Consider the following 27900-nt stretch of genomic DNA (forward strand, 5'->3'; position numbering starts at 1 on the left):
TGCCTCCCCTCCCGAAGTGACCGATGGTGGGTCTGGAGAGGGTGGGAAGAGGAGGGGCCTCAGCCATTTAAACATTGGCTGATCAAAGCTCCTCTCGCTGATATGGGGGTGTGGCCAGCTAACATCACTTCCTGGTACCTGAATGCCGGGAAAATATTTCAGTGGTGCTTCCATGTTCAAAAGGCTGAAAAAGACTGGGCTACAGAATCATAGAGTTGGAAGGGGCCATGCAGGCCATCCAGCCCCATCCCCTTATCAATGCAGGATCAGCCCAAAGCATCCAGGAGAAGGATATGTCCAGCCACTGTTTGAAGATGGTCAGTGAGGGGGAGCTCCGCACCTCCTTAGGCAGCCCATTCCACCGTGAACAACTTTAGTTTTCCTGACATCTAGTCAGAACCATTCTACACATAGTTTAAACCAGCATTCGTTGGCAGGGGCTCCTGGGAATTGTAGTCCATGGACATCTGGAGGGCCGCAGTTTGACTACCCCTGGTTTAAACCCATGATTGCAGGTCCTATCTTCTGCTGCCACTTCCTGCCCTCCTCCAAGGGACACCTGTTCACATACTTCAACAGAGCCATCCTGTCCCCTCACAACCTTCTCTTCTCTGGTCTGAACATTTCCAAGTCACTCCGCCTTCCCTTCTACAGCTTGGTCCCCAGGCCCTAGATCATTCTCATCACTCCCCTCTGCCCCCTCTCCATGTTGCCCACGTCCCTTTTGAAGCGAGGGTAGACCGTTTTATTGTGACATTGTTTTCTTGGTTTTCCTGGACTTCTTTATGCTGATCACCAGGTCTGTTGCATGCCGCTGGCTCCCCAAAAGTTTTCTCCGACATATTTGGGAAGGAAGGCAGCACGGTAGAGCCTGATCTCATCTCAGAAGCTAAGCCAGGTCCGAAGACGGAAGGGGGACCATCACCGAGGAAGACTCTGCAGAGGAAGGCCACGGGCAAACATAGCCCACTACTCACTTGCGTTGGAAGCCATAAGGAGGCCATAAGGGGGCCACAACTTCACAGTACGCATAACCACAAAGCATGAGTCCAAATGCCAGCAAAACATGGAGGCCTCAGCAATCAAAATCCTGTTTCTTTGTACGGATGAACCGCCTGCCCTGGTGGACATCCCTACCTTCATGTTGCCTTCCGCAGAGCCCGTCGAGAAGCACTCTTCGGAGGAGTCCAGGGAAAGGGCCTTGATAGCAGAGTCATGCGCCTGGAAGGTGTGTAGGACCTGCCTCTGCCTGATGTCGAAGATGGAGATGTAGCCTTTCCGCCCGCCGGAGATCAGCAGCTGGTGCTTGGGCGCGTACTGAAGGACTGTAGCACCGTGATCGTGGCACACGAAGCCTGAAGGGGGGAACACACAATTGGGGGGTTGTCTGCGTATGACTTCACTTCATTCACAGCACTTGGCTACTTGACCCTTCAGCAGGGCCTCCGTTCACAACGACCCCTCTTTCTCCTCCCTCTTCGATTCGCCTCTTCTCCGTCCCCTGGCCAAGCACGAACTCCCCCAACCGACCGAGGCTGCAGCATCACTGCACACTTGGCAGGGCTGGGAGTTATAGTGGCAGCCAGCAGCCAGTGTTGAGTCTAGCCCGGGGAGGGCCAACGCCTGCAGCTCAGCGGCCGGGCAGCTTTCGGCAGGCGACAGCAGCATCTGGGCTGCAAAGGCCAACCGGCCGCGGCAAGAAGTAGGGAAACGTTCACCCACGGTGGGGAGAGGCAGGCGAGCAGCCAGAACAGTTCGTTTTAACAAGTCAGGCTTCTATTCGATATGACTTCTATTCGATATACCTCATTCCCTCTTCCGGGGCAACACAAATCGGATTCACCCTGGCTAGGCTGGGGCACCGTGTCACCCGCTGACACCCTTTCTGGCGCCTGCCCAGTGCCTTGAGAAAGTGGGTGGGGCACCATCAACCTACCATGGATGAGGCTGTTCGCTGATGACACCAACGTATCCCACAAACACACGTTTCTGCAGGACACAAGACACACAGAGGTTATTCGCCCGGTCACAATTCTGCCCTTTCGGCTTTGCCCGGTATTACTCCCGCTTCCCTCGCCTCTTTTGGTCTTCATCACGGGGCCTTCTGCAGGTTCCTGGTCCACAAACAGGCCGCTTGTCATCCACCAGGGGAAGGGCCTTCTCGGTGGCTGCCCCTCCCCTCTGGCACCCAGTGCAGGTTCTTGCTCTCCGAGATCTATTAAAATTCCGTGGGGCATGCAGTTAATTAACCAAGAGGATGGGCGAGCCGGTTGTGTGCCCAGATGTGTTCTTCTTTTGAGAGGACAATGTGGGCAACAAAAACTGAATGACAACATAGCTGCGTTTTCGGTCCTGGAGGGAGGCAATACTGGGAGGTCCACCAGCAGGAAGACTTGCCCTGCTGGAGGACCTCCTGATGGCTCCAGGGTTTGAGTCATTGTTTGACACAAGAGACGTAGACCGGATGGACCAATGGCCCGACCCAACATGGCTTCTCTTATGTTCTGGCCCTGCTGGCGGACGTCATGTTGGCACCAGGATTTGGGCCAGTGTGATATGGAGTGTTGGGCTGGATGGGCCACTGGCCTGACCCAACATGGCTTCTCTTATGTTCTGGCCCTGCTGGCGGACCTCATGTTGGCACCAGGATTTGGGCCAGTGTGATATGGAGTGTTGGGCTGGATGGGCCACTGGCCTGACCCAACATGGCTTCTCTTATGTTCTGGCCCTGCTGGCGGACGTCATGTTGGCACCAGGATTTGGGCCAGTGTGATATGGAGTGTTGGGCTGGATGGGCCACTGGCCCGACCCAACATGGCTTCTCTTATGTTCTGGCCCTGCTGGCGGACGTCATGTTGGCACCAGGATTTGGGCCAGTGTGACATGGAGTGTTGGGCTGGATGGGCCACTGGCCTGACCCAACATGGCTTCTCTTATGTTCTGGCCCTGCTGGCGGACGTCATGTTGGCACCAGGATTTGGGCCAGTGTGACATGGAGTGTTGGGCTGGATGGGCCACTGGCCTGACCCAACATGGCTTCTCTTATGTTCTGGCCCTGCTGGCGGACCTCATGTTGGCACCAGGATTTGGGCCAGTGTGATATGGAGTGTTGGGCTGGATGGGCCACTGGCCTGACCCAACGTGGCTTCTTTTATGCGCTTAAGCAAATAAACAGACGCACCTGTTGTCACTGGACTGCCCAGACGTCGCCACCAGGCTCGAAGAGGTAATGAACGCGAAGTCACTTGTGGCTTTGCTGTGGCACTGCCAGCTCTGCCGAGACAAGACACACGGGTATCAGCCACGCAATTCTAACCTCCTTAGGCGGAGTGCTTCTTACGTCCAGTGTCTGATCTAAAACAGGGGTAGCCAACCTGTGGTCCTCCAGATGTCCATGGACTACAATTCCCATGAGCCCCTCATGGGAATTGTAGTCCATGGACATCTGGAGGACCACAGGTTGGCTACCCCTGATCCTGGGGAAAACCCCGGGCATGAAGTCAGAGAATGAACAAGGAAGACATTCACACTTCTGTCAGTCACTTGCGGAACTGCAAGCATGTGACAGGAAGGCCGATGACCTCAGAGTCACGTGACAGGAAGACGGGATGGGGTTATGCCCCGACTGGTGGCAAGGCTAGAATCATGGGAACAGGAAGAGGAAACGCACAGAGTGCCAGTAAAGAGCTCCAGGTCAGAGTCATGGAGGACTCCTCTCGACCACTGAGGGACATCTTGCCGTCCTCCTTGTACCAAGAGAGTCTGGAGGCGTAGCAAAGGAGTAGGAGGGAGGCAGCAATCCTGCCATGGAGGAGGCAGGCCACCGGCTCACAGTCCTGGACTTCCTTTGAGAAGCAACCTTCTCATGAACATCGCAAGGGGAGCACTGCTGGAGAAGCCACTTGTCAAATGCAGGAGTGGCAGCTTTCCCGAAGGGTGAAAAGTGGCCGCCAGGAAACAGTGAGGGCAAAGTGAAGATGGGACCACCCTGCCTCTCCCTTGACTGAGGCTGAAGGTGCCCCATCCCAGCGTCCTCCTCAGGACAACCGAGAGCATCACCACGAAAAGAGAGGCACCTGGAGGCCCTCTTCAGCTGCCTACAGCAGAGAGGAACCAGAGACGCTCAAAAAGTATTTTTAAACAAGGACTGCCCACAGTGCTTACCAGATAAGGTTTAGGATTAGTTCCCGTTTGGTTGACTTGCCAGATGCTCATGAATCCTTCCCCGTCTGCTACGCCACACTGGAGAGAGACAGATTGGGCTTGTTCTGCTGGCTTTATGAGAACACGGTCATACTTTGCACAGGCTGGGTTGGTGGCTGTGGGTTTCCCAGGCTGGGTGGCCGTGGTCGGGTAGCGTTGGTCCCTGACATTTTGCCATGAACCGTGGCTGGCATTGCCACAGGTAGGCCATGGCAAGATGGGAACCCAAGAGAGAGATAGAGTAGGTGATTGTAGGCTGCTCTGAGACGCCTTTGGGGAGTGGAAAACGGGGTATAAAAAACCAGCTCTTCTTCTTCTTCCATGGAGCCTTGGAACATTTCATAAGCCTGCCTGATACCACGTCAAATGCACAGGCTGCTCTGATGGGTAGAGCTCTCCCAAATTTCAGGCCTTTCGTGTCACATACTGGCTGGTGCTTCTACCTGGAAGTTGACCTGGGACCTTCATCATGCAATGCAAATGCTCTATCATTTGGCCATGGGTTTCGCCCATGAGGGACTTCCAAAAATACTGCTGTTATGCCCTTATTAGTGGCCCTGGCCCAGCATAAAGGTTATTTATTCATAGTTTGGCATGTGTACAGGGCAGCCAGGAGATCTGAGGACTGGGACGCTAGGAGGTGGTTTGCTTCTGCCTGCTTCACGCCTTCTTCTTCTCCCCACTGTGCTGAGAGCAGGTGAAGAACGTCTTGAGTGGGCTTATCTGGAGCGTGGTGGGAGCCGGCCATCCCGCTGAGAGGCATTCTGGAATATTTATAGCCTACCCAGACCGGAGAGACTGGCTCATCGAGTCCCTCCAACGCAAAGGCTGGCTGATGTTTTCTAAGGAGCGGCTCTAAACCGAGAGCAAAAGGCAGTAGTCCAGAGCTTACGTTAAGAGGGTCTTCACAGAATCATAGAGTGTGCAGGCCATCTACTCCCACCCTCTGCTCAAGGCAGGATTAGCTTCCAGCAGCCGGGATAAAGGTCTCTCCAGCCGCTGCTTGAAGACCACCAGTGAGGGGGAGCTCCCCACCTCCGGAGGCAGCCAATTTCACACCTGTTAAAAAATATTTCCTAGCCGCTACCATTCTACACATAGTTTGAACCGATTACTGAGGGTCTTCTCCTCTGCTGCCAACAGGAACCTTTCCCAGCCTTCCTCTAAGTGGCCACCTTTCACATACTTCAAGAGAGCCACCCTGTCCCCTCTCAACCTCCTCTTCTCCAGGCTGAACATGCCCAAGTCCCTCAGCCTTTCCTCACAGGGCTTGGTCCCCCTGGATCCTCCTCCTCATTCCCCTCCATGTGCTTTTTGAAGTGAGGCCCCCAGAACTGCAAATAGGACTCCAGGTGCCGTCTGGCCAATGCTGTATACAGCGTTCAAAACTGCACCAAGGGGAAAGGGGATGACTCACCAGAAACACAGGCAAGTGTCAGTGACAGAGCACCTGTTCGGCACGCAGAAGGTCCCAGGTTCAATCCCTGGGGTCTCCGGTTAAAAGCACCCAGCAGTAGGGGATGAGAAAGACCTCTGTCTGAGTAGCTGGAAAGCCGCTGCCAGTCAGAGCTGGCAATACCGGCCTTGAAGGACAGCAGGTCTGATCCATGTGGCCACATGTACCCATTGGAGGGCCTTGAAAAATATTGTGGGTCTTGTGTAGTTTCCCCCCAAAGCAGCTAGGGGGAGATCGCTGGCTGAGATTGAAACAGTCATGGGCAGCCCAGCCGACCTTACAGGGTTGTTGTGAGGCCCAGCCAACCTTACAGGGTTGTTGTGAGGCTGGAAAGGAAGACAGCCGAACAATGGACACTGCTTTGGGTCCCTGATGGCGCGAAAGGCAGAGGATAAGTGTAGGAAGTGCAGAAGTCAGAATAGGAACATGTATTACAGCTGTCCAAACCTGAATGCGATTGTATTTCTGGGGCATGCCTCTCTTCATTTTTAAAGGAAGGGTTTGGCTAATTGGCTCTGCTATCTTGTCAAGGGTTCAGATACGGCCCGTTAATCGTAGAATAGAATCATAGCATCACAGAGTGGGAAGGGACCTCCAGGGTCATCTAATCCACCCCCCCTGCACAATGCAAGAGCTCACAACTACATGCCCACCCAACTCACAATTTGCCTGAGATCAAGGTAAGCCAAAGCAGAAGAAAAAGAGCTGGGTTTCGTGGCCCCCTGAAGGAGTCCCAAAGTGATTTAGGAACCCTTTTTCCCTTCCTTCCCCCACAACAGACACCCTGTGACGGAGGTGGGGCTGAGAGAGCCCTGAGAGAACTGTGACTAGCCCAAGCTGGCAGCACGGGGAGGAGGAGTGGGGAATCAAACCCAGATCTCCAGCATAGAAGTGGCAGGCTTATTTAGAACTGCGGTGAGAGAGCGCTGACCTTATTCCCCTGAGAATTGAAATACATTCGCGTGACTCTTGCGTTGCCCGCTTGCCGGAAGCACACCAGTTGCTGCGGCCTCGTCCACTCAAACATCCGCACGCTCCCGTCCTGGGCCCCCGTCAGATCTGGGGGAGGAGACAAACCCAGAACCAAGGGATCAATCCCCGAGTAGCTAACTCCGAAGAAGGGAGGAGCAGAATTTGATGCGCCATCTCCAAGGGATCCCCCCTCCTCCTCCCCGCCGTTTGGTTTGCTCCACTTACAGTACTGATGGACCGGGTGCGAAGCCATCCGCTTGACGTTGTTCAAGTTCCGCTTGATCAGCTGCGTGCAAAAGAAATACCGAGGGAGGTTTGCGACCTGCTTTCCTCCACGCGTGGCACAAGAGCACGCAAAGCCTGCATGTGAACGTCCACCCACGCATTCCCCCCCTTTCACAATTCAAGCTGAAGGCTGTAATCCTCTAGAACAGGGGTAGTCAAACTGCGGCCCTCCAGATGTCCATGGACTACAATTCCATGGAGGGCCGCAGTTTGACTACCCCTGCTCTAGAACCTTAATAGGGTTTTCGATTGTTTGCATGCGTGTGTGTGTGTGTGTGTGTGTGTTGGGGTGGAGATGATTCCTGTTTTTGGACGGCCCTACAAAAATCTTGAATGCTAAAGCTCCCCCAAGGCAAGAGACAGAAGCTGGGCTAATTTTTATACTTGCAGGTCATTTTATTTCTGTTTTAAAGCAAGTGGATTCCCCTTGCTGGATCACACTCGGTAGTGTCAAACCGGATAAGCTCGCTGGGAAGGTGGATTCAGGTGGGCAGCCCTGTTGGATTGGGGCAGCAAAGTTTGAGGCCAGTGGCACCTTTAGGACCAATGAAAATCTAATTTTGGGCAGGAGCTTCCGTGTGCAGGCATGCAACCGAAGAAGCGTGTCTGCACACCAAATCTCATAACTTGAATAAAACTTTGGTGGTCTTCAAGGTGTCCCCAGACTCAAGCTATGTTCCAGAAAGGAATATTTTAGACCAAGAAGAAATACTTTGCACAGAAATGGAATTAACTGGAAAACTCGTCCTAATTTTATTAAATCAATTTGGATTTGGACTGTTGTTATTCGCTGTTGGTATTATAATATATATAAAAATAAGATAATAGCATTTCTTGCTTTTTCTCCTCTGGAATTTTGCATTGTTCTTTTATTGATGTATGTAATAAAACCTTTTAAAAAGTGATTCTCCTGGCACGTGCGATCGTGGAATGCACAGTCCACGACCAACGGAAGGGCTCTACCACTTTTTCCCAATACCTGTGGATCAATGCGGTGCTGGAGATTATTCCGAAAGCAAGGGGAGCACATGGCAATGTATACAGGAGGGGAGGCCAAGCTGTGGCTCTCCAGATATCCATGAGCATGCTGGCAGGGGCGCATGGCAATTGTAGTCCACGGACACCTGAAGACCTGCAGTTTGGCCACCCCTGCTGTATGCAGTCAACTATACTAATGTTGCCCCAGCAGACCATACAGGACTATGACATGATCAAGACACAGTTCCAAAAAGTAGGCAATTGCTCTGGCATTTCTTGTCATCTAGTAGACAAGGCAAAGTCTTGTGATTTTTACAGAAGCAACACAAACACACAAATGTACTGACAAAGGTACGTACTATGCCCGCTCCCGTGCTGGTCTGCCCACTGCCTAACCACGGCATGGATGATGTCGAAACGGAAGGCGGTGCTTGCACCTGAGCCATGCTGAAAGACGCTGTGCTCTGAGTGAGTGTCGTGGTGGAACCGCGGAAGTCGACATCATCCGAACTGGAAAAGGCGACAAGGGGAACATTTTACCTCTCTGTTCCTGGTTGTTGGTGGCGGAAAGTGCCATAAAGCCATAAAGCTGACTTATGGCGGCCCCTAGTGGTGGTTTCAAGGCAAGACGCTCAGAGGTAGTTTGTCAGCTTCCATGTCACAACCATGGTCTTCCTTGGTGGTCTCCCCTCCAAAGGCCATCCAGGGCTGACCCTGCTTAGCTTCCAGGATCTGATGCAATCAGGTCAGGGAGTTCTAGCAATCAGGCGCATATTCATTTGTGCAGCTCCGGCGATGTGCAAGGTAATGACAAAACAGGCTCTTCCCTTATTTATACCTTATTTATACTTGGATTTGTGGACTCGAGGTGGATTAGACTGAGATAAAATATCATCGATAGCGTTAAATTAAAAAAATAAATAATTGAGTTAAAAAAAAATTTAAACCAGAAATTAATAAAATCAGATCAAATACTCAAGTTTGTCCATTCTCACTTCCATGGCCGCCAGGTCAAAATAGCCAACCTTTTAGATTCACGGTCATATTCTTCCCCGATCCATATGTACGACTGAGCGGCCAGCAACGCCGACACGTCCAGCTCTTGAACGTCATGCGTAGAAGCCAAAACGATCTCGTTTATGTTAGCCTGAATGGGCGGAACGCAAAAGCAAGAGCGGAAATTTAGACCCCTTTGGCCAGTGCAACAAGCATCGTGAGCACTTTCAGAACCCTGTTCCGGATACCCACAGGAAGAGGATAACGAGCAGGGTTCCCTAGCTGTATGTGGACAGCAGTCCAGCTCTCTGTTGAGGGCTACCTTTGCTTTATAATCTCAACAGGGCATAGCAGTGTGGCAAGAGAAGAAGATGCACCCAGGAACCATGCGGCCTCAGCATGCTACCAGTCAAGGGGGTTTGGTGATCAGTCACTTTATCACCCACTGGATTTGGGGGTGGGCAAGTGGGAGATGAGGGCCAGGAGCAGACCCCTTGGGCAGAAGGAGGCTCACCTTGTTGATGGCGAAGGCCATGATCATATCGGACTCCTTGTGTATAATTTTTGCTTTCCCCCCCGGGTAGCCGAGTTCCGCCTCCACCTGCAAAACACCATTGAAACGCCACGACTTAAGAGCGGGGGCCTTGGGCCGTTTTGGAGTTCCGCACACAAACTACGGGAAACACGAGAAGCAAGCATGCGAGAGAAACTTGAGCGGCGAAGGCATTCTTGAAAAAGAGGGGGTGTGTCAGAAGGGTTGCCAACCTCCAGGTGGGGCCTGGGTAGTCCTCCGAAGAACGACTCGTCGCCGAGCGATGGAGGATCAGCAACTCGGGAGAAAATGGCGGCCGTGGAGGGCGGAGCCTAATGATATCACAGCCACGTAGAGGTGTCTCCCTTCCCCTAACCCCGTCCGCCCCGGGCTCCATCCCACAAATCTCTGGAATTTCCCAACTCAGAGTTCCAGGAACCACGCCTGTTCCCTTTTCAAACTTAGCACACCATCTGGTGTCACGGTCTGGTGCTCCAAAGTGGACGGTGTGGCTCTGGCTACTGCATGATTTGTTTGCAGATCCAGCACTGACCCGGAATATTGTCGGCGACTGAGAGAGACAGGGGAAAGGGAGAGACCCCGCCAAAGTGCTCCGGAGGCAAACACGCTACCTTGTGTTTTTCATCTTCAGCTAGGCCGTTTTGTGTGACCTGCTCCTCGCGGTCTTCTACAGACTACACAAACGCCACACGACCACAAACACAAAGCACGACACATGCACAAACAAATATATAAAAGAAAAAAAAATGAATGAAAGACGTTCCGGAACGAGAGCTTTACAAAGGCCGCGCAGTTACGTCCACCGATGACAAATGCGTTGTGGTGTCCCCCCCCCCTGCTTTTGTCTATTAAACAACAAGGGCTTGAGCAAAGAGAATGATCCGGGGCCGAGGGACCAAGCCCTGTGAGGGAAGGCGGAGGGACCTGGGAATGTTCAGCCTGGAGAAGAGGAGGTTGAGAGGGGACAGGATGGCTCTCTTGAAGTATTTGAAAGGTGGCCACTTACAGGAAGGCAGGGAACGGTTCCTGTTGGCCGCAGAGGACAGGACATGCAGTAATGGCTTTAAACTATGTACTGGCTAGATATCAGAGGAAATAAAATTCACAGTCTGAGTAGTTCAGCAGTGGAATCAGCTGCTTAAGGAGGTGCTGAGCTCCCCCTCACTGGTGGTCTTTAAGCAGCAGATGGAAATATCCTTCTCCTGGATAATTTAGGCTGATCCTGCATTGTGCAGGGGGCTGGACCGGATGGCCTGTATGGCCCCTTCCAACCATAAGACTCCATTCATTTATTTATTAGTTAGATTTATATACTGCTGCTCCCAGCAAGCTGATTCTAAAAGCATTTAGAATGCAATCCCTCTCGGATGAACACAAACAGGCACAGCGTGGTAAATAAACTGAAGGAAAAACACACATTACCAGGAAGGGGTTTTTAAGCTGGTAAGCTTGTGGCCTCTGCAGCAGGAGAGAAGCCGAGGATAGACTGGAGCGGAACGGGTCGGTGGGGCTTGCAAAGGCTTGGATCCAGTCTAAATTTTCCATGAGTGGGGTGGAGCTTTCCCTTCCTTTCCCTCCATCTCACTGCAGCTAACGGTTCTCTGCATAATGCGCAAGAGGGGACCTTGAAGAAAAACCCAACGGGGGGTCTGCAGCCGGATGGGGGAGTCGGCGGAAAATGCCAATTTAGTCTGGACCCAATGTTTCGGGAAACTCTGCACACGCACAACTGGCCGTGTCCTTACGGTGTGGGAACCAGCGAGTTTTACTGTGCCTTCTATGGCCCCCAACGTAAATTTTACACAGAGAGTTTCTAAGCCAAGAATACTAATATCTTTGACTTAATTAAACTCCGCAGTCTTCTCGTGGATATGGTGCCCGAGAGATTTGAGAAGACAGCTAGCTTCCTGCACTGTATTCGCTTTACTCGTCAGAGGTGCTATTAAGGTGACAACTGGAATTTTATCTGATTTATGTATGACTGTCCATTGATTTTCTTTTGTGCAATGCCAGTAAAGGTCTCATGCCGAACAACTGGCCACATGTAAAAGCAGCTTGTGGAGAAAGCTTTGCATTTGCACTGAAGGCCTTGTGAGGACTGAGAACACCCAGCTGATCGTTGACGCCGGCGGAGAACACCGACCTACCCACGATTAAGACACACATGCAGCGTTCTACGCTCGTTTCTGCTCGCTTGCGGAAAGCCAGTCTTGCGAAACAAGAACACCATCATGCTGAAATGGAATAATTAACCCACACAAAGAGCATCACCATTTTTTAAAAAAAGCAGTGCTGGACAAAGACTGTTAAGGACATTGGTCAATTCTGTTTGTTGTAGCTTCTCTGTACCTCGCTTTGCTTTCTTTTCTTGGCAAAGGTGTACCGGAGAAAGGAGTCCTGCAGTACCTCTTGTTTCACCAGAAAATGCCACAGTCTCTTAGCCGGCAGGGCAGAATAATCTTTGGATCTGTCCAGAGAGGGAAAGGAGAGTGTGAAGGACTGGACGGAATTTAAGTTGTTTGTAAAGATTGTGCATTCACAAATTATCGAAGCCTGCAGTGGAGTCTAAAGTTTTACAGCATGGGTAGTCAACCTGTGGTCCTCCAGATGTTCATGGACTACAATTCCCATGAGCCCCTGCCAGCAAATGCTGGCAGGGGCTCATGGGGATTGTAGTCCATGAACATCTGGAGGACCACAGGTTGACTACCCCTGTTTTACAGAACTCAATATGTAATCTTGAAGCAGGACTACAGAGCATCCTTTATGACCTTTTGGCCACAGAGAAACCCCCGAAATATTTTCCAGGCTTGGAGGAACGCTGGAAGTGGGTACGGAAATCAGATGTGGGAGCCAGCGAATCAATTGATCAATCATTTACTGTTTCCCCGTGGAGTATCAATGTCAGTATTATTTATTTGTATATATCCCTTGGCCATTATGAAGTATAAAAGACAAGTTTCATAAGAAATAAAACAGATTAGAGCCGCATAAAACATTTTAAACCACAGGCTTTGTAAAACGCATCTAAAAGTACAAAACACAAAGGTGTTCAGAACCGGCCTTAAGAATGGCAGCGTTGGCCCCTTGTTTTTCTTGCAGTCAAAGCCCATCATGAGTTTTTACATGTAAGACTGTCAACAGTCGGCTAAGAGGCAAATCATTTCAGCCACAGAATGGAGGTGAGAAATGCATAAGATCTCGTCAAGGAATTTGATTCCGCAAGCAAACGAATATGCGGTAGACCCTCTAGGGCTCGTGCACCCCAAATTTTGGCGTTGATTTTTTGCCGTACGGCTATAACGGCCGGCCAAGACCTCCACGGGCATCGTTTCTAAGCAAAGTGATTTGAAAGCTGCTCTAAGATTGCGGTTAATTAGATAAGAGGGTCTTCGATGGTCGTGCTTAAATATGAGACAGAGACTAGGCCTGTTGAGCAACAGGGGAAGGGGACTCCAGCGATGTCAGAGGCCATCCAATAACATATCCTTTTTCCCAAGAAAGAAAACTGATGAGACGAAAGGAAGCACACATGGACTGTACGTTTGCATCCCATGGCTTCATTGGCCTGTGAGAACCACCACACTCTTAAAGAGGCCTATTCTTTATTATCTCAATTTTCACGAATAAACACGTGTCGATTTTTAAGAGGCAACCTTGGGTGAAATACACCATCAAAGCGACCCCTCTGAAGGACAGCAATGTGCTCATCACCAATATGATTCCCTCCTCAAAGGGAGATAATCTCTCTTACTTGAATGGCGTGTTCTCAGGGTCGACCATGGCTTTTATCCGAGCAGCAGCTGCTCCAGCGCCTGCCCCGAGCTCCGGGAAATAAGTGTTGATGTAATTCGGCGGCGGGCCTTCGAACTGGTCGATCCTCTCCTGCAGGATCTTCTCCCAGTTCTCCAGGTTTTTGATCACGGCAATGCCCAGCGGCGACTTGACGGGGAGATCTGAACAGCAGCATGGGAACAAGAACTCGGCTCAGCCAAAGTTGACCATTTTCACAACCGTCAAATAGCCCCGGAGGAATCGTACCAGGACAATCCTTAAAACGGTTCTAAGAGCAACAGCTGGACCTAACAGGGTGAACCAGACAAGAGCTAAGGTAGATTTTTTGGCAACTGCAAAAGGAAGGTGTTTAAATGCTTCCTTTTTTAAAAACCTCTCTAACCCTCCCCCCCCCCAACAAATCATATCTGTGCATAAGAAGAAGAGCTGCTTTTTTGTACCCCATGTATCCTCAAAGCAGCTTACAATTGTCGACCCTCCCTCTTCCCACAGCAGACACTCCGTGAGGGAAGTGAGGATGAGAGAGCTCTGAGAGAACTGTAACTGGCCTAAGGGAACCCAGCTGGCTGCGTGTGGAGGAGGAGTGGGGAATCAAACCAGGTTCTCCACGTCAGAGGTGGCTGCTTTTAACCACTACACCAAGCTGGCTCTAACCCCAGGGAGACACTGTGGTGAGAACAAATGGGATTTCCTTGCCACACAATAGTTCATGAAGGCACCTCTTGGGTGCCATTTTGGATGGCCAAGGCGACCCAAAATGTTGCACTGATCCTGCCTCATGTGAACTACAAATGTGAGGAAGATCTGAAAGGAAGCTGGGCAGGGGGAGGGAAACCAAAAACACAGACAGCAACATAAAACTGGGAAGTAGAAGAGAAAACTGAGGTAAAGAGAACGGAATAAAGGCAAAGAAGAAAAGGTCTGGGGTAGAAGGAGAAGAGGTGTGGAAGGAGACAGTGAGGAAGTTGAACAAGAGCAGCCAGGGAGATAGGGGAGGAAGTGAATTTCCCTGCCTGAGAGTCCCCCGTGGGTCCCAAACTTGTGCAAAATTATATTGAGCTCAGGGCAATGAAGCCTCCAACACTGATTGACTGATTTGTTGTAGGACACACAGAATCTTCAATGGCTCAGCAAACTGGCCAATCTTCTGGGTTAGTTGTGAGGCAAGGGAAAGTTGTCAGCTTGGCTGGCATTGAAATCTTTGCACAAAGCAGGCGGACAAGTGAAATGACCTAAGGGAGAGGGAGTACAGTGGGGGAAAAGCTTAATGCTCGGCACGTAGGAAGACCAAGGAGAAGAAGAGTTAGTTCTTATATGCCGCTTTTCCTCTACCCGAAGGAGGCTCAAAGCGGCTTACAGTCGCCTTCCCTTTCCTCTCCCCACAACAGACACCCTGTGGGGTGGGTGAGGCTGAGAAAGCCCTGATATCACTGCCCGGTCAGAACAGTTTTATCAGTGCCGTGGCGAGCCCAAGGTCACCCAGCTGGCTGCATGTGGGGGAGCGCAGAATCGAACCTGGCATGCCAGATTAGAAGTCCGCACTCCTAACCACTACACCAAACTGGCTCTGGAAGACCAAGGAGAAGAATTAGGAGGCAAGGTGGGAAGCAAGACTAAAGAAGGAGGGCTGAGGACACAGGAAATCAAGAAGGGGTTTTCATAACGGGATCAGGAGAAAGTTGTATACGTAATTAAAGCAGCTCAACTCACCAGCTATTTCTAAACCAGTAATGGGGAAAAAGGTCTTAATATTATTCAGAACCAGTTTCACCATGGCCAGATGGATAAGGGCCCAGCTGCAGAAAGAGAGGCAAGCATTATTTCTGGACACAGAACAACCCATATTTTTTAGAGAAACATTTCTCCAAATCAATAGCACGCAGACAAGGAGAGTCTGCAGGCGTGTTGAGGCTTGCATGCTGCTACGCTGCATTCTCGGATTAGGTGGTTCTTCTCTTCTGCACACAATTTAAGCAGGGTTTGAGCGCCCCATCACATTACAGCTTATTTCAGACTATCATTTCTGGGTCACACGCCCCTCCCCAATGGATTGCAAATATTGCCAAAGCGCAATCTGCAGGACTTCGGATAAACTGCCTGACCAAGTTTACGCTTTGCTCCTCCCTATTACAAGAAGATCTCGCATGCTCAGAGATTCTGAGCTCACCCACAAAGAGAAGTAGAATCAACCAAGCATGCATTTTTAAATGGTGATTTTTTTACAGTAAGATCCCAAAAGAAACCAACAATCCATTCCCTGGTCAGTCAAATATCCTTTGTATGATACAAACAATCTAACTACACGCCAGGTGGCTAAATTTTGTGCCTAGATCTGCGGATTTAAGAAAAAAATGTGGAATTTTGTAAGTTGGGAAAGATGTATGAGGTACTGTACATCAAGATTGGTAGGAATTTAAAACTTTTTCTGGTGTTATCTTTGTATTTATTTTGATTTAATGACCCAAACAGCTAATGGTCCAAGACTGTTTGGGTATATATTTATTTTGACTGAGACTGCTCTTGAATATACAAGGTCTTCTTTTTGTGTATTGCACGGAGGTTCGTCAAAGACCACCATAAATATTTGATAGATTGACTTTGTTGCCCTCTAGAGGCAACAAATACCAGGGGATATTTTGTTTTTCAGGACTGTGAGGGAGCAGCGCCTGGGTTCTGTGACTGCTTACAAAGAACAGCAGGGAAATGAGGCATTTCCTTCACTCTCCAGGTGGTTTGTATCTTTCTTTCTTGGAATCACCTCTGTGAAATTTGCTGGAAGATCACCGAAATACATTCAGGGTTGCAGGGAGAGATGGCATCCTGAACAAGGTGGAGGCAAGGGGCCCAAGTGATAGTACTGGTGCGATACTGGTGTAATCACCTAAGCTCACCAGCTAAGGAAAAATCCCCAAGAGTCCTGTCAATGCCCATTTATGCACTGGAGGTTTCATGCCAAGCTGCAGACTGGAGTTTTAGTCATGGCAGGTGGCCCCACCTCTTCCTGCACCCGCACGGGGGAGCATTTGGCCTGGTGTGCCTCATCTGCCCCCGATTTGTGCTTCTGCATGGGAGCTGAGACACTGAAGTTCCCAGTGCATAAATGGTCAATGCGTGCCTCTGATATTTTTAGCCCAGTTATTGCTGGGGCCTACCTGTAAGAATTGGGGTCCTTGTGTTCCAGGATCTGTGTATCCGAGAGGAATGCGTCATCGTCCTCGTCTTCGCTATGGATGCTCTCGTCCGAATCGTAGATCACCCCGCTGTCAGATAAAGGAAGGAACGGCTGCAAATATAAGATTATAATAGTGATAATGCTACACCCTGGAGGGCTTCGAAGAACACGGCATGCCTTTTCACGGAGTGGTCCTTAAGACGGATTCCCATGAGGATAAGGGAGCAGAAGGGGGACAACTTTCTGAAGGGTCATCTAGAGTTTGCGACCAGGCACAAGATTGGAGGAAGGATCTCCCCATTTGCAGATTAACGATGAGTACGACACAGTTTTCGTATCGTCATGGAGTTTTTCTCCCCCACGGACCATGTCAATTTTAAAGCGCTTTTCAATTTTATCGGCTCGGATCCAAATCACAGCAAATGGGAGTTGAACTGGATAAGGGTCTTTGGCCAATTCCCCTTCCTCCCGACCCGTCGGCCTGCGGTGCCTAACAGCAAATAAAACAGCAAAGCAGTACTCTAACCCCACCCAAATCAGGAGAGCAAACCACGCCCCGTCTCTCTGAACAATGGAACTTGCCCTAGAATACGATGCGCTTAACCTTACGATGACGCTAGATATCACGAAAGCCGAAGAAAAAACACTGCACCACCTAGACTGTTTATGCACTGGGAACTTCATTGACCCAGCTTCCATGCAGGAACACAAATCAGGGGCGGATGAGGTGCACCAGGCCAAATGTTCCCCCGTGTGGGTGCAGGAAGAGGTGGGGCAACCTGCCACAACTAAAACTCCAGCCTGCAGCCCAGCAAGAAACCTCCAGTGCGTAAACGGTCCTAAAGAAGTCTTTTTCTCTCTGTCCATGGGTTCACAACCCTCCAGAAGACTTAGAAATCCATGGCCACCTGTCAGTATCTTTCCGCCCTGCCTCCTAGCATTAACTGCAAAACTAGCATCACTGTAATTTGCGCACCATGTTTCGATGTCCTGCAGCATTTTAATTTGAATGCACGGTAATCTTGCTCCAAGAGAACCTGCACGATTGGATGCAAGGAAGGGCAAGCCGGTGGGGCATTCTTCGGCTTCATCTCTTAGCAAGTTTGGTGTCGTGGTTAGGAGTGCGGACTTCTAATCTGGCATGCCAGGTTCGATTCTGCGCTTCCCCCACATGCAACCAGCTGGGTGACCTTGGGCTCGCCACGGCACTGATAAAACTGTTCTGACCGAGCAGAAATATCAGAGCTCTCTCAGCCTCACCCACCCCACAGGGTGTCTGTTGTGGGGAGAGGAATGGGAAGGCGACTGTAAGCCGCTTTGAGCCTCCTTCGGGTAGGAAAAAGCAGCATATAAGAACCAACTCTTCTTCTTCTTCTTCTTCTTCAAATATGGCTTGCCTGACCTCACTTCTTTGGGCTCCAGTGCAGATGGCGGAGACAGTGCTCATCTCACTGCCACCAGAGGTCCCTGGACCGCATGGCTCACGTGCAAGAACAAACCTTGGGCCCCTCGCAACACGAAGTTAATTCTACAAAGTTCACACACACACGCCCTGTACAATTCCTGCGGGCATAACGAAACTGCAGCCTCTCAGCGACTGCACACTGAGTTTTGTATACAATACGGAAAAGCAACCCACCTTGGCGACAAAATAGTCCAGCATGCTGAGCTCCGGAGGGATGAATTTTTCTTTGTAGGACGGCCTTTCCGCGGGCACGGGCGGGGGGGCGGCGCTGTCTTTCACCGGCCTCCCCGGCACCAGCATCCTCATGTTGAATCGACGGCGGTGCTTGTCCATCTCTTCGGACGGGACTGGCGGCGCTGAAGGCAGAGCGGATAAGAGAGTCCCGAAAGTAGTTACCAACCGGTGCCTTGGTTGTTATTCAGAGCAGGGGTAGTCAACCTGTGGTCCTCCAGATGTCCATGGACTACAATTCCCATGAGCCCCTGCCAGCAAACGCTGGCAGGGGCTCATGGGAATTGCAGTCCATGGACATCTGGAGGACCACAGGTTGACTACCCCTGATTTAGAGCGTTTTTGCATAAGTTTCGATCTTACTGAAAGTGTGCCGATAATCAAGGTGTTTAGACTTGGGACAGACAGAAGAGATGCTAAACTGTTGGTAGCTAACCCACAGCTAAAAAAGGGCCAATGGCAATCTTCAGATAGATCCTGCACAAGCAGAACAGCTGTTTTGACCCCGAGAAAAGTTAATCAGAGTAGCTACCTGGAGCTTTTGAGTCTAAAATGAGCATCTTTTTTAACAGGGTCAGCCTTGTAAGAAAGCTCTCAGTGGAAGTATGACTGGGACGTCGTAACGACTTTTAAATATTAATTCGCAGAGTCGAAATGTTCCATTTGTGTCCGGTGAGGCAGGTCTGAAGATTACCCCCCACATCGTTTCAAACATGCCCAAACTCTGGAGTATCGATTTCTCCACCAACACACACCGGGATGGGTACTGAGTCGGTCAAAATATCCAACCAAACTGATTGTGTCTAATACCAGCCAAATATTGTCACATATTGGTCAACCATTTTTTAAAAAAACTAATTTGGATGGCAACTCAGGCATTAATTTCCATGTGAACCTCAGGCTTCCTGGTTCAGGCAGTGACAAATCATCAGGGGCTCAAGTGGTCCGTCCCACAGAGCCTCTTGGAAGCAATCAGGAGCACATGAGAACATGCTTGTTTGGACCTTTTGATTCTTGACTTCTTTGGCCAAGCCTGCAGTTACAGCGGATAATCCACAGAGGGAGCTGTCCTATGCCGCTGGGCCGAAGGACAATCTTGGCATTATGGGATGTTTGATGATATTTGGTCGCGGTGAATCATGGTGCTGGAGCCATTCAACCGGCCGATTACCCATCCCGTAAAAACAAGTCAGTTCTGCCTAACCTGCACACCTTTACAGACCTTTGTTCGCGTCCTTCGTTTCACCAGAAACTGGATCAGCTACTAGATCGAAAGAAAGTTGGCTGCGTCAAACGGGACCTTGGAAATCAGGTATGTAGCTTCTCATTCTTTTCCAGTAATTCATAGAGGAATTCTGGATGATTTAACTTGCATCCCCACTAGACTGCGCTGACTACATTTTCTTTTCAAGTTGCAGTTATGGGCAGCTGACGTCACTTAAGGAATATGGTCGCTCATAACAGAAGACCAGTCCACACTGTCTCATCAGAGGCATGCACCAAACCATGCGCTGCAGAACTCACTTCTAAGCAAGTGTTGCAAAGCTTAGTAGGACGTTCTAGTTAGAAAGTAAAGGTGAGGATCAGCACGGATTTCACACAGAGTCAAGGTGAAGACGAAGAAAGGAACAGGAGGCAGAGAACACAACCATGGTCTATGAGTACGGAGTCTTCCCCCGGCTTGTTTGATAACACTGACTTAAATTCGATTTACCTACAGGTGGGCCGGATTTGGCAAGCAATGCTCACGAATTGGCATATCACAGCAAGGCTGCTTCTATAGGGAGATCTTGTTCCCCTGTGGAATGCAGAGTGGGCTGAGTTTAAATGGGGGTCCCCCCCCAAGGTAAGCGCCTTGAGCTTCATGAGGAAGAAAAGTGGCTGATAAAATGTTTTAAATAAACAAAATAAACGGATGGCACCGTTCAGGCTTCCAGGCCTTCCCCTCGGATCAAGGGAGACGAACAGAAAGATCTGCGGCCCGTTCCTTTGATGAAAACCTCCGCTAGATTTAAGAGCTGGCAGAGAGTAACAAATTTGCAAATTTGCAAGCGATCCATAGATCTGGAAATGATAATCCGAGACCTGGATCTGAAGACAATGATCAACCAGAACTGAAGTCCCCACTATAGACAACGAAGGCGAAGAAGAGAAGCAAGCCATGAACCATCTAACTAAAAGTTGAATATTCAGTTAGACGGTGTTTTGAAACTGTATAATTACGTTATGATGGTTGTAAGGTTTGCAATGACTCTTGTCTACACACGACAAACTCAACTCCAACTCCAACTCAAATATTCGGTTTGTAGGGAAAGCGAAAGACACAGCAGTCAGCACACAAGGCGGCTCACCGTCTTTTGGGGCCGGACGCTCTGGGCCGCAGCCCGCTGCAATATTGCTGCTATTGGACAGAGTCGTCTGTTGTGACAATGGTGGATTTTTTAAGGCTGTGCCATTTTCTGCGCTGGCAGGTAAACACGGGGGTTTATCTGAATCAAATCAATTAGAGGGGCTGTTGAGTTTCTTGCATCCTGATTGGGCCTATAACCGACCCCGGTGAAGAAGCCCCCAATGAAACCACATGGCACAAGCAAACACGGTTAGACCAGTGGTTCTCAACCTTCCTAATGCCGCGACCCTTTGATACAAGTTCCTCATGTGGTGGTGACCCCCAGCCATAAAATGTTGCAAGGGTTCTTTCGCAGAAATGAAACCAAAACCGACCAATGGCATGAAGAACCATTGTTCAGGATTGTATATGAATTGTTTTTTTTCCGGGGGTTTCACAGTTCAGCTCTGCCTCTTGTCTCACCATGCCGATCTTGCTCTTTTCTGCTGCTCCAGACAGACGAACGCTCTATCTCGGTCTACCCCGCAAGGCTGTTGTGTGGATGGCGCCCCTCCCCCCCCCGGCCAAGCTCCTTGCCCTGCCACGACCCCTGAGAAAGGGTCGTTCAACCCCCAAAAGGGTCCCAACCCCCAGGTTGAGAACCACTGGTTTAGAGCAGGGGTAGTCAATCTGTGGTCCTCCGGATGTCCATGGACTGCAATTCCCATGAGCCCCTGCCAGCGTTTGCTGGCAGGGGCTCATGGGAATTGTAGTCCACGAACATCCGGAGGACCACAGGTTGACTCCCCCGGGTTTAGAGCATGCCGATAAATCCTGGCAGTGTCCAGGAAACACCCTTTTCTTAAACGCTCTTCAAATGTCCTCCAGCTTAAATATAACGTATATGCAGTTGAGTTGCAATTGACTTACGGTTGGCCCCTCGGGTGGTTGTGGAGGCAATTGGTGTTTTGCCCTGGCTTCTTTTGGGGGTCTCCCCTCCAAATACTAAATGACCAACTTTGCTTAGCTTCCAGTGTCTGACAATTTCAGGCCAGTTTGGCCTATTCGGGCTACTACATTTCACGGCCCCTTAAGGGTTCTCGTCCGCACCACAGAAAGACGGACGAGATGTACGCTGGCCCTTTGCGGTACTCTCACCGCCGGTCCACGTGTGCATTACCTGGGATGTTTTCGGACTGCCTTCTTGGCTTTATGACGAGCTTGACGCCTCCCCCGAAGACCGCGGCCCACATGCGGCCGTTGAGGGGGTGGGCCGCCAGGCGGAACATTTCGTTGCACGAATTGGTGGCCAGGGCGTGGGTCAGCAGGCTCAAGTAGACGGCCACGACCGCTTCGCACAGCAAGACGTTGAGCTTGGGCTGGTCCTCGTCCTGGGCTGAGTTGAGGAGGCTGATGAGGGAGCTCACGCCTGCAGAGACGGAGGGCGAGGGAGGAGAAGGGCAATGTGCAGCTCCAGCAACAAAGAAGGAATCTCACAACATCTTGGGCGCATGATGCTACCTTTCACTGAAGTAGACCACTGGCTCTGCTGACAACGGCTACCCAGGGTCCTTTACAGAGACCTTTCACAGTACCTATTCCGTGAACCTTTTAACTGTAGATGTCAAGGGCTGGGACCTTCTGCAGGCCAAGCAGATGTTCTGTCATAGAATCATAGAATCATAGAGTTGGAAGGGGCCATAAAGGCCGTCTAGTCATAGAATCATAGAACCATAGAGTTGGAAGGGGCCAGACAGGCCATCTAGTCCAACCCTCTGCTCAACGCAGGATCAGCCCTAAGCACCTTAAAGCATCCAAGAAAAGTGTGTATCCAACCTTTGCTTGAAGACTGCCAGTGAGGGGGAGCTCACCACCTCCTTAGGCACCCTATTCCACTGCTGAACTACTCTGACTGTGAACATTTTTTTCCTGATATCTAGCCTATATCGTTGTACTTGAAGTTTAAACCCATTACTGCGTGTCCTCTCCTCTGCAGCCAACGGAAACAGCCTCCTGCCCTCCTCCAAGTGACAACCTTTCAAATACTTAAAGAGGGCTATCATGTCCCCTCTCAACCTCCTTTTCTCCAGGCTGAACATTCCCAAGTCCCTCAACCTATCTTCATAGGGCTTGGTCCCTGAGTTATGACTTCTCCTTAAATTAAATGGAAGGACCTTAAATCAAATCAGACCATCGGTCCTTCGATATTGTCTACTTGGACCCAGCAGCCACTCTCCAGGGTCCCAGGCAGAAGTCTTTCCCAGCAACTACCGCCTGGTCCTTTTAGCTGGAGATGCCAGGGATTGAACCTGGGACCTTCTGCACGCTAAGAAGATACCCTGCCACTAAGCCACGGCCCCTGAAAAAGCTAGCAGGCTTGCTGTGGCGAAAGCTCTCACGGACCAGAGAAGAATCAAGCGCTACTTTTTCCATATAATGGTAGATCGATCCTGCTACACTAAACAATTTCTAATAGTCCAGAACCCAGGAAAAATTCAGGAGAGAAGTGACTGTGGGTATTGCTACAAAAGAATCTTTGTCGTTAAGATGACACCTAGAATCATAGAATCAGAGAATAATAGAGTTGGAAGGGACCTCATGGGTCATCTAGTCCAACCCCCTGCACTATGCAGGACCCTCGCATCCCAATTGCTCATCTACTGTAACCTGCCACCCCCTTGAACCTTCACAGAATCAGCCTGAAGCTGAAGAAGAGCCGGATGTTTTGGACCCTGCTTGCCACTACCCAAACAAATCCTAAAGCACCTTACAAAACCCTTTCCCCACAACAGACACCCTGTGAGGTAGGCGAGGCTGAGAGAGCTCTAAGAGAACAGCCCTAAGGGAAATGACACTAGCCCAAGGCCACCCAGCTGGCTGCATGTGGAGGAGGAGCGGGGAATCAAACCCGGTTCTAAAGATTAGAGGCCACTGCTCTTAACCAGGACTCTATGCTGGTTCTCCACGTGCCCAGTGGGGCAAAAAAACCCCAATATTCCTTTAAGTCAGCAAGCGGTTTGGAACCTGGGCACAGGATTTTGCCTGCCTGCTCTCATTTAGAACTTTCCCACTGCAAACAGCGGTAAATAACTAACGGAGGAACTTGGAAGATTATGCAAGGGATGTTGCTAGCAAACGTGACTTTTCTTACCTGGCCACTGAGCAGGCAATGAATTGGGCGTCACGTGCTCCTCGATGCTTTCTGTCCTCAATCTGCGACGGTCACTTAATAGCAGGCCTTGGTAAACCATTCCGGTGAACTGATTGGTCAACGTCTGACTGCTAAAATGAGAGAGAGAGAGACACACACACACGGCCCGGCCGCCAGTTTAATTTTCCTTAATGTGAGATGATGGAATTTTGTACCGAAAAGAAAAGAAAATATATGACAAGTGATTTACAAGCTAGGGTTTTGTGTGTCGGTAAAGATTCCAGATTAATTTTGTTAATTAAGGAAGTGTTTTTGGAAGGTAGGAGCGTGGCTGAGGGACAAACTCTTAATTTATTAAGAGGCCTGGATTCATTGAACTAACTGGAGTTGGATTGAAGACTTCAGTAAGAAGGAGCCGAAAAACAGCTTCTAATCACCTTCCCTTCCTCTCCCCACAACAGACACCCTGTGAGGCAGGTGAGGCTGAGAGAGCTCTGAGAGAACTGTGACTGGTCCAAGGTCAAACAGCAGGCCACGAGTAGAGGAGTGGGGAATCAAACCCAGTTCTCCAGGTCAGAGTCTGCTGTTCTTAACCATGATACCCTTCTGGCTCTCAGGAAATATTTTTCCCAGCCATAGCAGGATGGGGAAGAGGAGGAGAAACCACATGAGATGCAGGTATTGTAGGAATGTTGACACAGAAAAATTACGGCCAGGTCTCAATGCAGCCATGTGCAGCTCTCCCTAACTGGACTCAACATGATATCCAATTTACGGTGACACCCCTTAAATTTGTTCATTCGAAACATTTCAATGTTGCCTTGCCATTTGATCAGGGTCCCCAAGGGGGCACCTGTACAAGCATTAAAACATTTGAATAATTCAAAAGATTTAAATCATAAAAACACCAGAACCTGGAGGGGGAGATAATAACCATTATGAGGGGAGAGGGATCCAAACAAAACAAAAACTGGTGGAAGACCCCGATAAAGAGAGGAGGAGGAGTTTCCTGGGGGAAGAAGTCCCAAAGGGTTGGTGCCACAACCAAGAAGGCCCTTGATCAAAAAGGAGAAGAAAGGACATGTGAAATGCAAATCCTGGAAGGAGCCGTTTTGGGCCTTACCTATAGCTGTGGCTGTCACACAACGCCTGGTAAATAGATGCAGAAAGTGACGCCGCTAATGAATAAAGAGTATGCACCTGAAAGGGGAGAAAAATAATTTTCTGTTTTCATGCAACTGCAAACGTAAAATCAACCCGGCAAAAACTCTCCACTACACCACAGGGCCCCCTCTCTTAACCACTACACCTGCAGGTTTTACTTTTTATTTTTATTTTTTGTTAATAATATTTTTATTTTTGTTGTATATATAGCGCTTACAGAAAGAAAGAGAAAAAGAAACAACCAGCGGAGCTAGTAATTATTGATACATGTAAAGGTATAGTCTGTTAATATCTTAAAGAAAAGAGAAAGAAAGAAAGAAAGAAAGAAAGAAAGAAAGAAAGAAAGAAAGAAAGAAAGAAAGAAAGAAAGGAAGGAAGGAAGGAAGGAAGGAAGGAAGGAAGGAAGGAAGGAAGGAAGGAAGGAAGGAAAATATGGAAGGAAGGAAGGAAAATATGGAAGGAAGGAAGGAAGGAAGGAAAATATGGAAGGAAAATATGGTAGGAAGGAAGGAAGGAAGGAAGGAAGGAAGGAAGGAAGGAAGAAAGAAAGAAAGAAAGAAAGAAAGAAAATAGCCAAGTAATTAATACTTATAAGGGTACAATCTATTATTTTCCCAAAGAATATATAGTCACTTCCCAACAGGTTTTACTTATTGCTTTAATTCAATCTTAGCTATAGTGGTTGCTCAGTTACTTATATCTCTTGACCTAATTATCTTTTTCTGGGCCACACCCTTCCCACCTATATGGACTGGCTGCTGACTTCCATTACACAAAACCTCACAGCCAGACTGGAACCTCGCTGGTCTTAAAGAGCCCAGGCTTGGCTCTGCCCGTCTTACCTTGACGTCTTCAACGTTGGGGTGTGGAGGGGCTTTCATCTGCACGATCGTGTGGAGAATGTCGTGGATGTGGTTGTTTAAGTACAGCACCGGGTTGGCGATCACCGTTTTGGTGGACGCGATGCTGGCGGACAATAGCGGCAGGGTCGTGGGCAACGGGAGCGGGGACTGGAGCTGCTTGACAGTTGTCTCCTGGCGAAATAAAGCAGGACACGTCCTTCTGGGAACGGGGTAGGAGTAATCGGGCCTGCAGCTCCTACGTAACAAAGCAGTTACCCAATTGCAAGCCGGCCCGTCAACTGGACTGGGATTTGGGACAGACACAGGGTCTTCTCCCATCTACCCTTGGCTAGGTGACGAGGCAGAAAGCTTGTCCAGGAAAGGTATGGCCCACGACTTTCAGTGAAAAGATGTCCTCAAGGGATGTGTCTTAATAAACCTTAAACTTCTGTTAATAGCAGGCCAGATCTGCTTGGAGAGCAATCAAAACAAGGGAGAGCTGGTTGGATTCGGAGCAACTTAGGTAGAGATAAGTCTCAATTGCTTGAGATAATGCTTGTGGGTTTTAAAGCCAGAATGATTCTTATAGCTGGAATGTTTTTATCTTTTATAATAATATTTAAGTAATCAATGATGCTTTTATCTTGTTAATGCCAGATGTTTTTATGTACCTTGTAATTTGACTACTGGTCTGGTACCGTAATAATAAAGACTTGACTTGACTTGACTTAAAAAGTGTTCTCTAAAAACAGCCTTGACCCGGATGGCCTAGTTAGACCGAACATTTTGGATGGGGGCCCGCCAAGGGTGTTGAGGCTCACCGCTCAGAGGCAGGCAATGGCAAAGCGTCTCTGAATGGCTGTTGCCTTGGAAACACCACCAGGGGTTGCCACCCATGCTCTAAAACAGGGGTAGTCAACCTGTGGTCCTCCAGATGTCCATGGACTACAATTCCCACGAGCCCCTGACAGCAAACACTGGCAGGGGCTCCTGAGAATTGTAGTCCATGAACATCTGGAGGACCACAGGTTGACTACGCCTGCTCTAAAACACTTAAGAGGGTGCCAGGGAAGTACAGGCAGATGTTATGGTGCCCATGGGGTCCCTGGATTATTATCTCCGCGTTTGAGTGAAGTCAAGTGAAACTGCTTCTAAAGCTGTTCCCTAAATGAAGAAGGCCTCAATAAAGAGGCGGGCCTTACCTGCTGCGATTCCTGCAGCAAGAACTTCAGCTCCATCCTCACGGAAGCGAGGCCGCCCCCCTGCGCCCCGTGGAGGCTGCAATAGCTCAGGAAGACCCTCAGGAGCGCCTGGTTCCTCTGCAGCCACCCCTTGCGCCGTTCGGCGTGTTCGCGTTTCGCCTGCAGCCTCCTCCTTTCGATCTGGTGCCGCTCGTACGAGCTGACGTCCAGCTTCTCGGCCGCTTCTTCGTGCTCGAGCAAGTCTCCGTTGATCCGGGCCTCCGCGTAGCCTTTGTCCCGGGCTTCGTGGTTGGAGATTTCGTGCAAGGCCGCGATCTCCTTCTCCAGCCAGTTGTAAAGCTGGAACCGGAGCTTCCCTCCGTCGACCTCGTAACCGGTGGCCAGCGTCCTCAGCTCGGTCATGAGGATTTTGAGGCAGGCTCGGAACTTGAGCTGTTCGGCGATCACGTCGACTTCTGTTTCTTCCGGGCCTGCCTCCTGGCTCTGATCGGCATCGGGGCTTTTTTCACCGTGCTTTCGACTTTCGGCTTCCGGTTGCGAATCCTTCATTAGCAAGCCTTCCTCTTCTTCGTCTTCCGGGGAGCCACTTCTGTCTGCGTCCCAATCGAGTCTCAAAGGCTCGTCCTCCAAGGTTACCACCGGCTGGCTCCAGTCGATAAGATTCGCGGACTCGGCTGACGGCTGTGACCAGTGGGCAACACTCCCTTCTCCTAACGCCTTTGGCTCTGATTTCACACCGTTCTGCATAGCGGGACCTGGGCTGGCTGCCTCTTTCGTGGCAGCAAGCATGGACCTGTGGCTTATTTGTGGGAGTTTGGACAGGACTTCGAGCGCCAAGACAGGACAGCCCACTTTGAAGTGGGCATTGGCGGTGGTGAAGAACAGCTTCCTCTCGATGAGATTAATTTTATCCACAAAGCTTTTCTCAGTCTGCAGCCCTACGGTGGCCAAAGCCCCTTCGGGGGAGCAGAAATTTCTCCGGATCAGCAAGGGGTGGGTACGAAGGTAGTTGTAGAAGCTGAACACCACGGGGTTGCAGGATTTGATGATGACTAGGCAAAACAGAGATATGGGAGACTGTAGCCACAGAACGGATGCTTTGCAAA

The 27900-nt window shown here is 49.9% G+C and overlaps 1 protein-coding gene across 5 annotated transcripts in view; it reads right to left on the reverse strand.

Annotated features, from left to right (window-relative positions):
- DMXL2 (Dmx like 2) overlaps positions 1 to 27900 on the reverse strand; it is a 77540-nt gene that overhangs the window by 2168 nt on the left and 47472 nt on the right. For 2 of the 5 annotated variants that reach the window (XM_077318059.1, XM_077318057.1), the window contains 20 exons: positions 26795 to 27846; positions 25593 to 25784; positions 24710 to 24786; positions 23587 to 23717; positions 21616 to 21864; positions 18050 to 18231; positions 16391 to 16521; positions 14949 to 15034; positions 13198 to 13399; positions 11793 to 11910; positions 10055 to 10117; positions 9405 to 9491; positions 8920 to 9041; positions 8254 to 8404; positions 6857 to 6917; positions 6591 to 6718; positions 4165 to 4242; positions 3182 to 3273; positions 1937 to 1989; positions 1138 to 1355 (listed from right to left, as the gene is read on the reverse strand). In XM_077318059.1, coding sequence (XP_077174174.1) covers positions 1138 to 1355; positions 1937 to 1989; positions 3182 to 3273; positions 4165 to 4242; positions 6591 to 6718; positions 6857 to 6917; positions 8254 to 8404; positions 8920 to 9041; positions 9405 to 9491; positions 10055 to 10117; positions 11793 to 11910; positions 13198 to 13399; positions 14949 to 15034; positions 16391 to 16521; positions 18050 to 18231; positions 21616 to 21864; positions 23587 to 23717; positions 24710 to 24786; positions 25593 to 25784; positions 26795 to 27846 — 3473 coding nt within the window. The remainder of the gene's footprint in view (positions 1 to 1137; positions 1356 to 1936; positions 1990 to 3181; positions 3274 to 4164; positions 4243 to 6590; positions 6719 to 6856; positions 6918 to 8253; positions 8405 to 8919; positions 9042 to 9404; positions 9492 to 10054; positions 10118 to 11792; positions 11911 to 13197; positions 13400 to 14948; positions 15035 to 16390; positions 16522 to 18049; positions 18232 to 21615; positions 21865 to 23586; positions 23718 to 24709; positions 24787 to 25592; positions 25785 to 26794; positions 27847 to 27900) is intronic. The other 3 variants (XM_077318058.1, XM_077318061.1, XM_077318060.1) reach the window with 3 other exon arrangements.

The sequence above is a fragment of the Paroedura picta genome, chromosome 18, assembly GCF_049243985.1.
Source record: "Paroedura picta isolate Pp20150507F chromosome 18, Ppicta_v3.0, whole genome shotgun sequence".
NCBI lineage: Eukaryota > Metazoa > Chordata > Lepidosauria > Squamata > Gekkonidae > Paroedura > Paroedura picta.